The sequence below is a fragment of the Aristolochia californica genome, unplaced genomic scaffold (genome assembly GCF_029961685.1).
Source record: "Aristolochia californica isolate CCGP_79_NKW_82.1479 unplaced genomic scaffold, dmAriCali1.0.hap1 SCAF_8, whole genome shotgun sequence".
Lineage (NCBI taxonomy): Eukaryota > Viridiplantae > Streptophyta > Magnoliopsida > Piperales > Aristolochiaceae > Aristolochia > Aristolochia californica.
This window is the reverse complement of record NW_027182279.1, coordinates 2240122-2254574: the sequence shown is the minus strand read 5'-3', so window position 1 is coordinate 2254574 and position 14453 is coordinate 2240122. Positions and strand designations below refer to the sequence as shown.

Genomic DNA, 14453 nt, shown 5'->3' with positions numbered 1-14453 from the left:
GATTTGGTATGTTCAATAGTTCTCACTCTTATTGGTAGTTTATCTTATGAAACAACAAATTATCCTCAAATTATATCTTGCATTCAATTTATGGTAATGGTTGAGGTTTAATTAACTCCTTTGAATTAAGTAGGATTTGACTCAAACAATTTGGACTTATCTCATTAGAAACTCCTTAACATAAGTATCATCAGTAACCATGATCATTACTTTTATTTCAAAAAATAGAGAATGAGGAAACATAATCTATTCACCAAAGCTTAGAGAACAGACACACACACAAACAAAGAACCACTCGAATGGCCACACATAAGTTTGAGCCCAACTGACCCTCTCCCTCCTAAATCCGGATCAATCATGTCGATTCATAGGCCACCAAACGTGTCACAAATTCATGGTCGGAGAAGTTCATGAAATTAAGATCTTGCTTGCATGCAAGAGGTAGAACAAAGGACTAAAAACGCAAGTGATGCATAATTCAGTAAGGGTCTGTTTGGAACTCAATGGAAATGAAAAGAAAAGAAAATTTTGACCATTATTATTCCCAAAAATGGTTAATAAAAAAGGAGAATTTGATCATTATCTCATTTTCACTAACTATTTTTTGGAATAATAATAATCAAATTCTTGTTTTATTTTCTTTTCTTTTCTAGGGGTTCCAAATAAACCCTAACCAAATCCCAACTTCAATCCATACTCGAATAATCATTCAAAGATCAAAACTAAAACTGATTTCCAATTTCTTGATGCCGTTTGATGCAAATATTGGCTTCCTGTGAAGGAATAGTTGTTATCACTTGTCCCATCTTTTATCCAAATGAAGCTTCTTAGGAAGCTTCCCATTTTAGCATCTCAACCATAGATGTCAATTACTTGTCAACCTGGCCCACTTCAGATAGCCGTACGTTCTAGTGGACACACTATACTTCATTCTATTTTTCATCCCTACCTACCTGACCTCCTCCCCCCTGCTATAAAATGCATAATCCACTGTCTTCCTCTGCATCTTTTTATTCTGATAGAAAAAGGCAAACCCATTAGAGCCATCTTTGTCACCATGAAGCAGCCAATGGAGAAAGTTATCACCCTCATTCTGGTCATTGCTTCGGCCTTCCTCTTAGCTCACGCTGCTGCAGCAATCATGAATGAAAAGGAAGAAGCTGCAACCGTAGTAGCAGAAGAAGAACAAGAGGTAGATGAAGGGGTTCTGGACTTCATCTCTCTGCGTGGGGTGAGCAACCAAAGGATGACCTGCGAGCAAGACCCAACCATCTGCCTCATGAGGGGTTCTCCAGGAAAGGACTGCTGCAAGAAGACGTGCGTCGATATCAACACTGATAAACGCAACTGTGGAGGATGTAAGGTCAAGTGCAAGAGCAGCTACGAGTGCTGCGAAGGCCTCTGCGTGCCTCCCACAGCCCTGATCTGTAACTCTTTACGTTTGGCCTTGCCGGAAGGAATTTAAGAGGGGTTTCTCGTCTGGTTGCGCGACTGTCTCTTCTTTAATTCGCTCTCCTCCATGATTTATGTACGTTAAGTTGATGTTTGGTAGGAGTTTGAATAATAGCTTGTAGCAGAATAAACTAAAAAGTCTGAGAAAATTAACGGAAAGTTGTGTTATGTGTCAATTTAAAGATACGAAAATGAAAGCTATATATCCCTATTTCAGAGGGCATTTGAGGCTGTAGAAACAGATTTATATGCTTTGCCTTCTTCCTTGAAGCAAATCTTGACTGTGATTTTTTCTGTTCTACTACTTTCTCTTAATAGAAATCCCCGACAGTACAAAATGGAAAATTGGATTAAGCTTTTCTTGCAGAAGTATACTTTCCTTCCAGAGATTCAGTTCACCCATTTTGAAGAAAATTTCGTTTCTTTGAGAAGTTCCAATGAGTGTGAGAGATCAAATTTATCAAAATTAATGTCCAGGGGAGCTGTAGTTTAGCTTTCTTTGCATGAAACAAATAAAGGGTGGCTTCAGTTTAAGCAACATGATGTCAAATCACAGATAACAAATTTTATGGGATATATAGATTGTTAGTAGGAGTAATTCTACATAGATTAATGCAAAGAAAATTTTTAGGTTGTTATGTATTGAGAAAAGATCTTTTAACTTTGGTTAATAATTTCTATTCTATTTGATGTCCCTTTTAGTATTTGCCTAATTCTTGTTCTTCAGATCTCAGGCGTTCTAACTTCAACTCGTCACATTAGTTAGTTTGGGAGGGACTTGAACCCAACTTTAACTTAGATTCGATTATTGATCACTTTGGAAAAGACCTACCCAATTTTAATGTAGATTTGATTAGTCATTTTGGGATCAAAAGGACTTAGACCTAGTTTTAAAGCTGATACCGTTGCACTATATACAATTGAATCACATACTGCATCGAAACAATCAAGTCTCCCTATTTATAATAGACCTATGTAGAGTTAGGATTGAAAATATATATGTTTATTATATAAGATATGGTATTTGTTAAGGAATAGTCCCTTATGGATTAGTGAGTACAAATATCTTGAGTTTATTAGTTGTAAAAGAGTTTCCTAAGTTGGCTAGTCATTTTGGGACAGACTTTGGACCCGACTTCACATGGAATCAGAGCAGGTACTCATATGTGGGATTTGGGTAGAGCCACAAAAGAGGGCATACACTGAGGGTGAGTGTTAAGGAATAGTCTCACATGGATTAGTGAGTATAAAGATGAATTTATTAGTTGGAAAATAGGCTTGCTAAGTTGGCTAATTATTTTTGAATGAGCCCTGGTGAATGGATCTAGCCTTTAGGTGATTCCATAGTCTCCATGGCTACGTCTCTGTGATTAGTGAAGCTTCAGGTCATTTTATCAAAATCCATCAGAGTTACAGGTCCCTCGTGAATGGATCTAGCCTTTACGTGATTCCGTAGCCTCCATGGCCACGTCTCTGTGATTAGTGAAGCTTCAGGTCATTTTATCAAAGGCATGTCAGTCAGAACATTTGAAATAGCATGAAAACATCCATCAGAGTTACAGGTCCCTCGTGAATGGATCTAGCCTTTAGGTGATTCCATAGTCTCCATGGTTACGTCTCTGTGATTAGTGAAGCTTCCTCTGAAGCTTCGTCTGGTACTGAATTCTATATGCCAGCTCTGTATGAAGCTAGCCCACTTCAACCAGACTTAGCACCATATGACAAGATGACAAGGTGGGATCAAGCTGTCGGTAGATACAGGCCAGAAACTGAGGCACTATTAAAACCTATCCTCTCCTGTTTATCATCAATTAGCCACCTACATAAGCCCATCTTTCTTCTCTCTCTGCCTTCCAAGCCTACCATTCTCTCTCTCTCTCTCTGCGGTTCTCAGTCTAGCCATCACTATGAACCCATCAAAGAAAACTTTCCTTGCACTGGCAATGGTTTTGGCACTAGTCATGGCTCATGTCACTGCTAGTACTACTGAAGATAAGAAAGAAGAAAACGAAGACGAACACGAGGAGGTGGAAGAGACCATGGCAGAGGAGGAATACACCTCTCTCCGTGGTGTCACGAGCTTTCTTCTTCCAGAACATAAGATCACTTGTCAGACGGATCCCACCATTTGCTACGTGAAAGGTTCTCCAGGACCCTCCTGTTGCAGGAAGCTCTGCGTGGACACCAAGACCGACCCACGCAACTGTGGTGAATGCAAGCTCAAGTGCAAGAGCAAAGACATCTGTTGCAGAGGCCAGTGCATTGCAGCTTATATTGGGTGTATCAATTCGCCTGCTGTGGCCTTCCTGGCTTGAATCTTCTCCACAACCCCGAACCAGTAGGAACTCTGCTCTGTTGTTCTCGTCGGACTTTTTCCTGCTGCTGCGTGCTCTCTGTTCCAGTTTCTGCATGCATTATGTAATCTTTGTTATTCTTTTGTGTCGATGCCTCGTTATGATGGAATTTGGAATAAAGATTCCAGTCTCCAGGTGCCTGGGACTGGGTGTGATGTGATAGTTTGAATCTTAATCGTGATTTACTTGGCAGAAGATCATTCACATCAATGTCCTTGCGTTGAATTATGCAGGAAGATTTCATCGACAAGAACTTAATTGCAACAGCATCGTTCTGCCAAACCAAGCAAAATAGACGAATGCATGAGATTCGTTTTAAACTAGATTTAATTAGCAGATTAACCAAAACTTCTCTTACATTGAATTTTTCTTACACATCTCGATTACCATTTACAGAGCTTTTCAAAGGATTAGAGACAAAGCTGGCAGACCTAATTGCTCTCCTCTAAAAATCAAAATTTCTAGACAGCAGCAACAATTTTAGCCTATCATTTATTTAATAGAAAGGATCAAACTTTGGGCAGACTCAATTTTTCTATCCAGAAGTATGTGACTTTGAACTCATGATTTGTCAAACTCATGAAGCACCATGTTTCCAGCACTGGTCCTCACTGCCACTGCTCACAATCTCTACTTAAACATTAGTTTAGGGTATTCCATCTTAATTTAACTAGTCCAATTTAATGCTTAAATTTTACGGTCAATTTATGTGGTTCTAGTGAAATTCATGGCCTCTCTTTTATGGTCAATTTTGTGGGTTGATTACCTTGTTTATTTTGCTGTCGATCATCTTTGCTAATACTTTGGTGGTTCTACTATTGATTCATCTACCCTTCTATGTCTTAAATGGTTATGCACTTTGGATTTGTCATAGTTTGTTCACTTATGTCAATATTGATCCTCTTAATCGTAAGTTTTTAAATTCATTGGATTTGCTCCACTACTTTTTTTACAATCTTTCTAGGAGTTTTTTTTTTATTTTTTCGGACTTTAAGGTATTGTATTATTGGAATTGATTGTATTAATTCCTTCAGTTTCATTGAAGAGGATATATAGAAGAATCTTGAATGATTTCCACAGTAAGAAGTCTCACAGAACCAAAATTAATATTGCGGAGCCTTATAGGAGGAGGTCTCACAGAAGAATCTCAGTTAAAGGTGTTTTAGTTATGTTAGTCTTCTATTTATGTTTAGTTATTCAATTATTTTAGTGTTTAACTTTGGGTGTAACAGGAATAAAAGTAGTTTAATTGTAATTGGATTCTATTTATTTCCTCTATTATAAATAGCGGCTAATTGTAGTCACATTACATCAAGTCAATGAAAAATTTTCACTTTTCTATAAATTCAATATGGTATCAAACTCTTACGTATTGTCAACTCCGAAAAATTGTGGTCACCCCCAAAAAAGTTATTCTTGGTCAAATTTATCATACGGCTAAGAGTAATTTTCTTCTCCCATATTGTATTTTGTCCAAGTTGGGTCTCTATGTCATTTTTTATCCCAACTTGAGGGGGAGAAGTAGAAAAAGTACAAGAGAGAGGTATTTTGTCCCATATGTTATGGTAATTTTTATGTGACCAAGATATTCAAAAAATGAAGATAATAAATGATGAAGATTTAACATCGATGAAAAAATTTTAACCAAAAAATATTGAAGAGCAAGAATCATTTCCATTGCAAGATAAAGTTATAAAGTCCATTTGAGGGGGAGCGTTGCAGAGCAGATATGAAAGTCATACATGACTCTCATAGTAAGAAGTCTCATAGAGTTGGAATTAATATTGTGGAGTCTTACAAGAATCTCACATGATGATGTCTCATAAAATAGTCTCAGTTAAAAGTGTTTTAGTTATGTTAGTCTTCTATTTATATTCAGTTGTTCAATTGTTCTAAGACTTATCCTTTAGTGTTTAATTTTGGGTGTAACTGGGATAAAGGGTAATTTAATTATAATTAAATTATTTTTTTCCTCTATTATAAATAGAGGCTCATTATATTCAAATTATATCAAGTCAATGAAGTTTTTCACTTTTCTAGAAATTCAACAAGTTTGTCTTTTTATTTTTGGTGTATATATGGATGATGTTATCTTTGGTGAAATATTATTGCCCCCTAAAAGATGATAGTTTTGTACCACGAATAGGTGGTCGTGGCTCAAGGTGAGCTGTATTTGACTCAAATTTTGTTGTTTGAGATTGAAAAATTTTATGTGGTTGAGATTGTTCCCACATAGTCTTGGTCAAGTTTTATGTTCTTAGTGATTGTTATAATTATTTTTGTGATTACAATTATGTAGTGGGTCTAACTTAAGTTTTCTTATTTAGTGTCATCCTTATTTCTTCTGACCTTTTTCTTGTCATGTGCCATCTAGTTAGGGTTTTGAGAGTCCTTACTTTTACTAGTATTTGTTCTTTGTGTCGTGTCTAGCTAGATGTCTTGAAGTGGTTTGTTATTCAGGGGGAGATTGAGGAAGATAGAATCGATATTGGTAAAAATCAATTATATTGATTACCTATTTAAATGTAAAAAAAATCTCTTATGTAATGGATCACTTAGCTTTAAAGAATATTTATTTAAGAACACTTAATCACATATTATTTAATTTATATATTAGTTACTATTTAATAAACTACTATTTTTTTATGATTTTATACATTATTTTTAAAATACTTTATTAACCATTTACCCATAGTTAAAAAGGGTAAATAAAGAGGTAATGAATCAGATAATTAACCCTTATTTATTCAAGAAAAAAGTAGTCACAGAATGGGTACCAAACCCCTGAAGTTCCATATAAATGAACAGTTCTAATTCCAATTTCGTGCATAGACATGGCTCAGAAAACTAGAGTCCATAGAAATCCTGAAAAAGAGAAGAAAAAATTTATATGTTACGAAGCATAGAGAGAAAAATACAGTTGCATGTGCTGCAACTTTCTTCCCAGTCACCTGCCTCGTTGGGCACGACAAACACAAGCGAACTTTCTTCAAGTCTTCCTTCTAATGAGCGAATCAATAGGTTGGAGGGTCCTCCATGAAACATGAAAATTAGATTTTACGTGGATTCCACATGTGAAATAGTTGAAAACGTGAACCTTCCAAGAAGCTTCCTGCGTTCTGTCTAAAGTGCTCATCATATGTGCTGCAACTCTCTCTCTCTCTCTCTCTCTCTCCCCTTCTCCCTCCCTCCCTGAACCTTCCAAGAAGCTTCCTGCGTTCTCACTAAAGTGCTCATCATATGTACTGTAACTCTCTCTCTCTCTCTCTCTCTCTCCCCTCCTTCAGAGTCACTATCACTTCTGCAGCTTCCATTGAAGTTTCTTCACTGTTTCTCTGCCTCCATTTCAGTGATCTGGGTCACAGCTACTCCAAGAAGGGGGGCCACCCCTCATTCCTGATATAAGAACTAAGAAGAGTTAACCAAGGCTTGAGTGGACTTGTCTTCATTTTTCTGTTTTACCGTTGGACCCAACAGCCTTTTATCTGTTTGCAGTATAGATTCCACATGTTCCTGTCACTTTTCCTATCTTCAAACCCTTCCCCACTTACCAGTTTCTCCACTCTTGTTACTGCAGCTGTTGTGCCACCATGAAGCTATAAGAAAACCATCCTCACATGGACAATTGCTTTAAGCTTACACATGACTCATGCCATTGTGGCTACTGGAAACAAGGAAGAAGAAAAGGAAAAGGAAAAGAAGATGATAAAGGTGGAATCCACAACTTTCCAGGGGTTGAGCTGCTTTCTCCCACAATGGAAAAAGGATCCTTCCAATTGCAACATCCAGGGTTCTCCTGAGCCTTTCTGCAGCAAGAAGCTGTGTTGATATTAAGGTTGATCAGCGGAACTACAGGGGATGTAAGAAGAAATGCTAGAAGAAAGAGACCTGTTTCAGTGGCAGATGCATTTTTTTTTGCTGATGTGGGATGTGACACTGAGTTTGGCCTTGCAGGCATGAATTTTAAGCAGATCCTGTTTTCGGCCAATTTCTGGGAATGGATTTACTTTTCTGTTTTAGTCTTTGTATATAGGGTTTAATTGTGATGGGTGCTTACATAATGCTGCCTTTAATGTAATAATTTTCGATTTACTCCCAGAAATCTCCTTCTGGTCGCATCCAGTCATTTTACTTGACCTTTACTTTAGTTGTAGCAGAAAATAGTATCCCAGTAGAGCTTTCTGTATGTTACCTTAAATATTGCACTGCTGTTAGCATGGATTGGCCGGTGGCTTGTAGTTGGATGAAAATTGGTAAAGATAAGTCTCCTTCATGGTTTCCTATTTGTGGATACACTGAAGCAGCTGAAGTTACAAGAATGGCAAGTGGTGTAAACTACTGGATCAATCACTTGTACAACAAATGGAATTCTGACTATGAACTTGCCATTAGCCCAGATGATTGATCAAAAGATCACCTCCCATAGATGATTTCGACGAAAAAACCACTTGGTAACTCAATTTCCTAGTGTTCTTCATAAACTAAAGTTCATCTGGCATCACCTTCACATCCAATCCCTCAGGAGATTGAATGCTTGCCACATAAATGGTTTGATCATCTGGTACAACATTTGCAGCTGTCCTCACCAGCTTGCTACCCTTCCCATTGAATTTGGACACGACAATTGAAGGGTAATTGAGATTTGAGATCAAATCCTTACTGGAATTCTTGGGGCAATCAAATACACCAGGAAGAGATAAGATGAGCTTGATAGTAGATACCTCATAACCATAATTGCAGAGGAAAAGGAGGTAGTCCTCTTTCTGGTTTCAAACACTAGACCTGGTTGCTGTGACCCTGAAGGGCTTACTTCCCCTGCTCCACAGTCATATGGTGTAGCTGCAGTGCCTGAATCTTTTGTGAGAGAGGCCTTCTCATTGTTAGTCAGGGTTTCTGAATATTGTGAAGCAACAAATACCTATTAAACAAAAGAGTGACTGAACGAACAATGATACTAGTAATAAGCAACAATGCTATGATCCCATCTGCAGTGAGATACTATGCATATTACATTGGATTTAGGGTCAAGCAATTCAACTTGATATTTCAATTGTTCATCAAATCTCAAAGCCATTAATTATTGGCTTTTATTAGGTGAAATGGAATGGTACATTTACTCTATCTTGCTGCCCATTTTCATGGCACTGAGCACATACTTTTCTACAACCCCCTCTTATATTAGGTTTCTGGAGATGCTTCCCTCACAAGGTGTGTCCAAGTTAACCGACTTGATTGTGAAAGGAAACTTGAGCTTAACCTTAGTGATTAAACTCAAGAGAGTAAGACCATTAAGTATGATCAATATTGTTGGCTTTCCAAAAGAAGTACCAACCTGTAGACATGACAGCCAATCAGATGGCAGAGGGACTCCATGTTGGACTCCTAGATTTGATCAATGCACAACACCTGAAACATGGGGACAAGTCATAGAAGTTCCTGAAACCACTGCACAGGATGGGCTGTTGGCCTGGAGGAACTTCAGAAGCAAAATCATCATCATTTGACATCCATGCTGCAAGAATGTTCACACCAGGAGCAGCAATATCTGGCTGCATTTAAGTTAAAATACTTCTTAATCCATTGACTATGATAGAAATTGTTAAGAGGAGAGGACTAAAAGATGAATGCTCATGAGAAGCTTGCCTTGAGAATGTTTCTCGTTTGAAGAGAAGGCCCTCGAGATGAGAAGGAGGCCACCTCTGGTGCTGGCATATACTTATTTACACTGACTTCTGGTAGAATGGTTGCAACTGATTTTCTATAATTTAAGTACAATTCATTGTGTTAAGTAGATTAGTGACTTCAACCTACCTACAAAAAAACTATTTTTTTACTTTTCTTCCCAATTGCCAGCCTCTCTTTACTTGCTGCTCCCAGTATTGAAACTAAACAATTGAAAGCATCCAAACAAGGAAAAACGAGTAGAAGCAAATAGTGTTAAGAAGCATTAACATATATAGAACGATAAATGCAACACTATTGACCTTAAATTAAGGTTAGCAATATAGCAGCAGGTCAAAACAGTGATGCATGGATTAAAATTTTTACCTGGTGGAATTTATGTAGGAGACGATCTCCTCAGCTTCTTTCTAAGTTACTACTGTCAGAGGGGATATCATCAGCAAGAATTATCCCAAGTCCCCCCTCAACTTTTCACTTCAGCCATCTTTTGCTTTTTAGAGTATGAGCCATCGGACTGCTGGCAAAGGACAATCTTCCCTCAGATCTTATCCCCTTCCAATTCATCAGGGTTACAATTAACTCGATAATCCACATACAAGACAAATCAGAATCATTCTAAACAATTCCAATTCTCAAAATTAAGACAAGAATAGAAAATGACTGATTACCTTGCATCATCATCAGTGCTTGAATTTGATTTAGCTGATTGAGCATTTTTTTTAATGGACAAACAGGGGATTTTGTCAAATTAGATTGGCTCTCCCTGAAATCAGGAAAAGTCTAACTCTACAAGCCTCCAGGAGAACCACCTTTAGCAATCCCAGCAGAACCGTTTCGTACCTGTTGCAATTAGAAGCAGTGAAATTATCCCCTTCCATGGATGCTCCTTTCCACTTCGTTGGAATTTTGCACGCATCTCTTATCGCTGAAACTTTTCAACTCCGGTCAGACGCCTAAATAAACTTTGAGACTCCGGCTCGAAATTTATTAGGGTTGGGCCCACATGGGCTTTGGTCGTTTTGCCAGCCAACCCAGAAATTTCGAGCCTGAAGGCTTCGTGTTTCGGAGAAAGAGCATCTGGCCAATAATAAGGCGTCTTTTGCTTCTCTCACTCTTCCAAAAAGCCACTTCAAAGACCAATGAGAGGTCTCCGTTTCGTCTATATTTACGTCAGCAATCTCCAGGCACTCACCGCCTTCGACCTTCTATAAATAGCCCCTAAGAAGAGCCAGAGGCAACGTTTTACAAATCTAGCTTGTGGGTGCGAAACCCTAACCCTAATAAATTTCTGTTCGGGTTGGCGGCTGCTTCTTGATCGGAGACTTGTAGTGTTCATCAGATCACGGTGGTTGATCCCGAGTGACGAGTTGTTAGGATTTCTGACAAGCTTTGGTGATTTTTTGGGTTTTGCTGGCGGATTGAGTAGTATTTTCGAGGTCTTTGAACGGGTTTTAATCTGCAGCGAAGACAATGTCTCGCTGCTTCCCGTATCCGCCTCCAGGGTACGAGACCAAGGGAGTTGATCAGGGCCTGATCGAATCGATTAAGGTTTGTTCGAGAAATCTATGTTGTGTTTCCTAATCGATTCGTGATTGGGTTTCGGGACTTGATCCTGATGTTCTTGGTCCTCTTTGTGATAATGAAACATTATGAGGAACGAATGATTGTACCCTTGTGTGGCTGATCCGAACCCTTGTTTAAGTTTGTCCGAGTATCGGTGTTTTGACGGGGATAAGTTTGTATGTGGTCAAGAATGTTGCGTCTAGGTGGCGCGTTTCTGATTTCTTGTATGTGCTCATGATTTTTGCTTCTATTCCCTTGGCTTCAGGTTCGATATGAAATCTGCTCGGTTTATCTAGGGCAAAGATGAGCAGTACTATTTTGGTATAAAAGATCTATTTAGGAAAACTTAGCAGCAAGCAATTGTTCATCTGTGTTCGGATTTGTTTTCTATCAATTTGTTAGAATGTAATCAGAATTTCAAGAAAGACTCGTTTACCTTGTAACTGCGAGTTCTTGCAATAATCCTAAAGATTTGGTTGGAGTTACTAGCGTTGTAATGTGCCATGTTCAGAGTTGAACGAACAGCTATACTTACTAGTTTGACTCCTTACTAGATTCTAATTATCAATTTCTTGTGACCAAGGATGAGCCTTATTGTTAGGAGAAAGCAAAGGGCTTAGATATTCAGGGTTTTGGTCTCCTTGCCAAATAACCATTACACGAATCAAATAATGCCGTACCCTTTGTGCGCTGTTAATATGTTGAAGATCTTCCCTTGTGGCTTCCTGTTTCAGTAGCGGTTATATGTTTCTAATTTTGTTAGGTCAGTTCTCCTCTTTGAGGTGAACAAACTATGTCCTGTGATTAGGTTGGGGTTCAAGATTCAGAGAGCTTCTTCGATTAAAAGCTGTGAGGGGCGTAAAAGAGGTCTAGAGCATTTTCCGTTCTTGTTCTGCATGCACGATATTTGTGGTTATTGATCTTTGCCACTAGGTTTCTCGTGTTGTATAGCCATGGTGTATCTGGGAAGTCTTTTGGGAGTTTAGGCAAAGAGAAAAAATCATGGATCTTTCTACTAATGGAGTTTAGGCAAAGAGTGAAAGACTCGTAGATCTACAGTTTTAACTTTAAGACTACTAAGTGTTTTTTGTGTGCTCTGTGGATCATTATAAAAAACCGTGCCTGAATTTTTTGTTAACTGCCGACCAGGCTGATAGGGCTAGATAATGGTTCATGGTGTGCTGTGGAGCTTGTGTTTCTTCTTACTTTTGAGTTTTCTTATTTTTCTACTCTTCACTGGAACTGCCCTATCAGGTATCAGCTAGATTTTATGAGTACTGTGTCTTTACATAAACCGAAACTAGATTTTGCTGTATATTTATCAGATGCAATTTCTAAAAGCGGTTTCTGATATCTTCATTCTGTGCTTGAGCAATTTGAGGGAAGCTTCAGCTATCATTATACGTTGCATGGGTTTGTCTTCATGAAGTTACAATTTGTACATGTCTGATGTTTTCATTTGGAATAGGTACAAGTATAGAGGGTTTGTAGTTTTAGGAATTTTGATCTATTAATTATGAATACAAATTAGGATAAATCTCTGGTTTTCCTTCTGCCATGGTCAGCGAGATAGAGAGATCAGTATTAGGTACGTTAATCTATTTATTATGTGTACAAACTAGGTTAAGAGATGGGTCAATCTTAATGCACTATCGGCATATATTTTGCTTGGAGCTGTGAACAGTTAAGTCTGATAAGCCTTGCTTTTATACAATTTTCTTCCTTTTTAGTATGTCAGAAGGTTTTGTTGAGATCGGTTTCCTGTATCTTTTAACCTGTTGTGGTTGGAATAATTGGTGAAGCTTGAGTAATTTTTGCTTCCTATGAGCTTAGATGGGTTTCATCTATGTTACACTGTCGTCCAGTTCTTCAATTCTGGAATTGACAAACCTTCTGGTGCTATGAAGCTCCAGAAAGAAATTGAGAAGGCCAAGAAAGAAAGGAGGAAAGAGAAAAAGAGGGAGAAGAAAGGAGATAAGGAGAAATCCAGGGAAGATGGTGTTAAGGTTGACAAAAACCGCAGTAGCGAGAAGAGGCACAAGGAGGAGGGGAAGCAGGTGAAGAACCATCCAGATAAAAAATATGAAGTAGTTGAGCAGCTTGAGAAAAGTAGCCTGACAGTAGAGTATGGGCAGCCAGCTCAAGTGGGTCGTAGTTTGGGTTCCTCCGACTCGTCTGATAGCACTCAGAACAGCAGCTGCAAGAGAAAGCGGGCTGATCCTCTCCCCGTTTTGAGCCATGGTACAAGCGGCCAAGGTGAGTGTTTTATTTTTATTTTTCTAAATTCTTCTTTTTCTGTTGATGGTTCGTCCCTCTTCTGATCTCAACCAATTCAATTTTTGCTTGTAAATGTAAGTAGGGAATGGGCTTCGCATCCGTTTACCACTTATCAAGCTCAAGGATCCGAAATCACTTGGCAGTCTATCACAAATACAGACTCCATCTGTTTCTTCTGGAACTCCAAAACTTGTGATTGTACCTCCTGTCAAGGACCATGCTCTGCTTCCCAATGAAAGTAATTATCTGAGTAAGGAAAACAAAATATCAGGGTCTAGGATCAATGGACCCGATGTTTTAGTTTCTCAGCTGATCCATGATGCGAACCAGGACCAGAAACTATTATGTCAGTCATCATCCTGTTCGACCTCCGGGAGAAGAGCTGAGGTTTTCCCCTCACATTATTCGAAGGATCACAAGGAAACAATTTACGGAGATGCAAGTAGAGAAAATAAAATATCACAGCTTGCATGTTCAACTTCTGGTAGGACTGTAGAGTCTTTACCTGTGGTAGCAGCAGCTGAGGATGGGCTGGAGCTCCACCACCCCAAGGAAAAGAAGCAGAAGAAGAAGCACAGGAGCAGAGAGGAGAAGATGGATGCCAAGTTGAGGGAGTTGTTCGTGGATTGGTGCCCTCCTCCGTTGGAGACGAGTCTCCCAGACTGTGATGATCAGGACAGCTGGTTATTAGAGAGGAAGGAAGCATGTAAGGAGGAAGCCAAGGGAAGCAGCAGGGTGGGTGAATATGTGTTGCGGAGCGCAGGTCCGGGTGGTCCTCGGGCATGCCTGATAGTGGAGGCTGATATGTATGCACTGCCTTACGTGCTTCCCTTTTAGAACATACAATTTTGGCGGGGGGTGTGGGAAGTGTGAGTGAGTTAAAAAAAAAAAAAAAAAGTTGTCATTAAAGCAGGCAGGAGCAAGTTGATAGCGTGTGTAAAAAACTGCTGGCTCTTGGCCTTGATATACGTTGTAAATATTTCATTCGTTACAGTAATACAAAAACTCAAAATTTTTCAGATTGGTATAGTTTACCCCAAAGTCACACTTAAAAGCATTAATAGTATATACAAAATCATCATGCTCTTGATGCTTGAACCGGATTGGATCACTCACTTTTAGACT

At 38.8% G+C, this 14453-nt stretch overlaps 3 protein-coding genes and 1 long non-coding RNA gene across 10 annotated transcripts; 3 read left to right on the top strand and 1 right to left on the bottom strand.

Moving 5' to 3' along the window:
• The first annotated feature begins 1057 nt into the window (after positions 1-1057).
• Positions 1058-1465, top strand: LOC137939414 (stigma-specific STIG1-like protein 3). Its single transcript, XM_068784684.1, has one exon. It carries the CDS (start codon positions 1058-1060, stop codon positions 1463-1465), a length of 408 nt encoding a protein of 135 aa, XP_068640785.1.
• A 1930-nt stretch (positions 1466-3395) lies between these two features.
• On the top strand, positions 3396-3767 carry LOC137939413 (protein GRIM REAPER-like). The gene has a single exon (XM_068784683.1). The coding sequence runs from the start codon at positions 3396-3398 to the stop codon at positions 3765-3767; it is 372 nt and encodes a 123-aa protein (XP_068640784.1).
• Positions 3768-7025: 3258 nt separating this feature from the next.
• LOC137939505 (uncharacterized) lies at positions 7026-10410 on the bottom strand. 5 transcript variants are annotated; one of them, XR_011109946.1, is made up of 5 exons: positions 10157-10410; positions 9855-10067; positions 9450-9564; positions 9139-9355; positions 7026-8699 (listed from the first exon to the last, which is right to left on the bottom strand). It is a non-coding gene; the product is annotated as an uncharacterized lncRNA (long non-coding RNA). The 5 variants fall into 5 exon arrangements; XR_011109948.1 differs by having other exon boundaries at positions 7026-8660; XR_011109944.1 differs by having other exon boundaries at positions 7026-9355.
• A 329-nt stretch (positions 10411-10739) lies between these two features.
• Positions 10740-14346, top strand: LOC137938851 (uncharacterized). Of its 3 annotated transcripts, XM_068783923.1 has the most exons (3): positions 10740-11036; positions 12959-13307; positions 13408-14346. In XM_068783923.1, exons 1-3 carry the CDS (start codon positions 10959-10961, stop codon positions 14163-14165), a joined length of 1185 nt encoding a protein of 394 aa, XP_068640024.1. In that variant the 5' UTR covers positions 10740-10958; the 3' UTR covers positions 14166-14346. The 3 variants fall into 3 exon arrangements, with proteins under 3 accessions (XP_068640024.1, XP_068640023.1, XP_068640022.1); XM_068783922.1 differs by having other exon boundaries at positions 10948-13307; positions 13411-14346; XM_068783921.1 differs by having other exon boundaries at positions 10948-13307.
• Positions 14347-14453: the final 107 nt, after the last annotated feature.

Coding starts and splice junctions, on each gene's coding strand:
- LOC137939414 (XM_068784684.1), top strand. CDS start 1,058: ATGAAGCAGCCAATGGAGAAAGTTATCACCCTCATTCTGGTCATTGCT.
- LOC137939413 (XM_068784683.1), top strand. CDS start 3,396: ATGGTTTTGGCACTAGTCATGGCTCATGTCACTGCTAGTACTACTGAA.
- LOC137938851 (XM_068783921.1), top strand. CDS start 12,875: ATGAGCTTAGATGGGTTTCATCTATGTTACACTGTCGTCCAGTTCTTC. Junction 13,308..13,407: donor CCATGGTACAAGCGGCCAAG/GTGAGTGTTTTA, acceptor TGTAAATGTAAG/TAGGGAATGGGCTTCGCATC.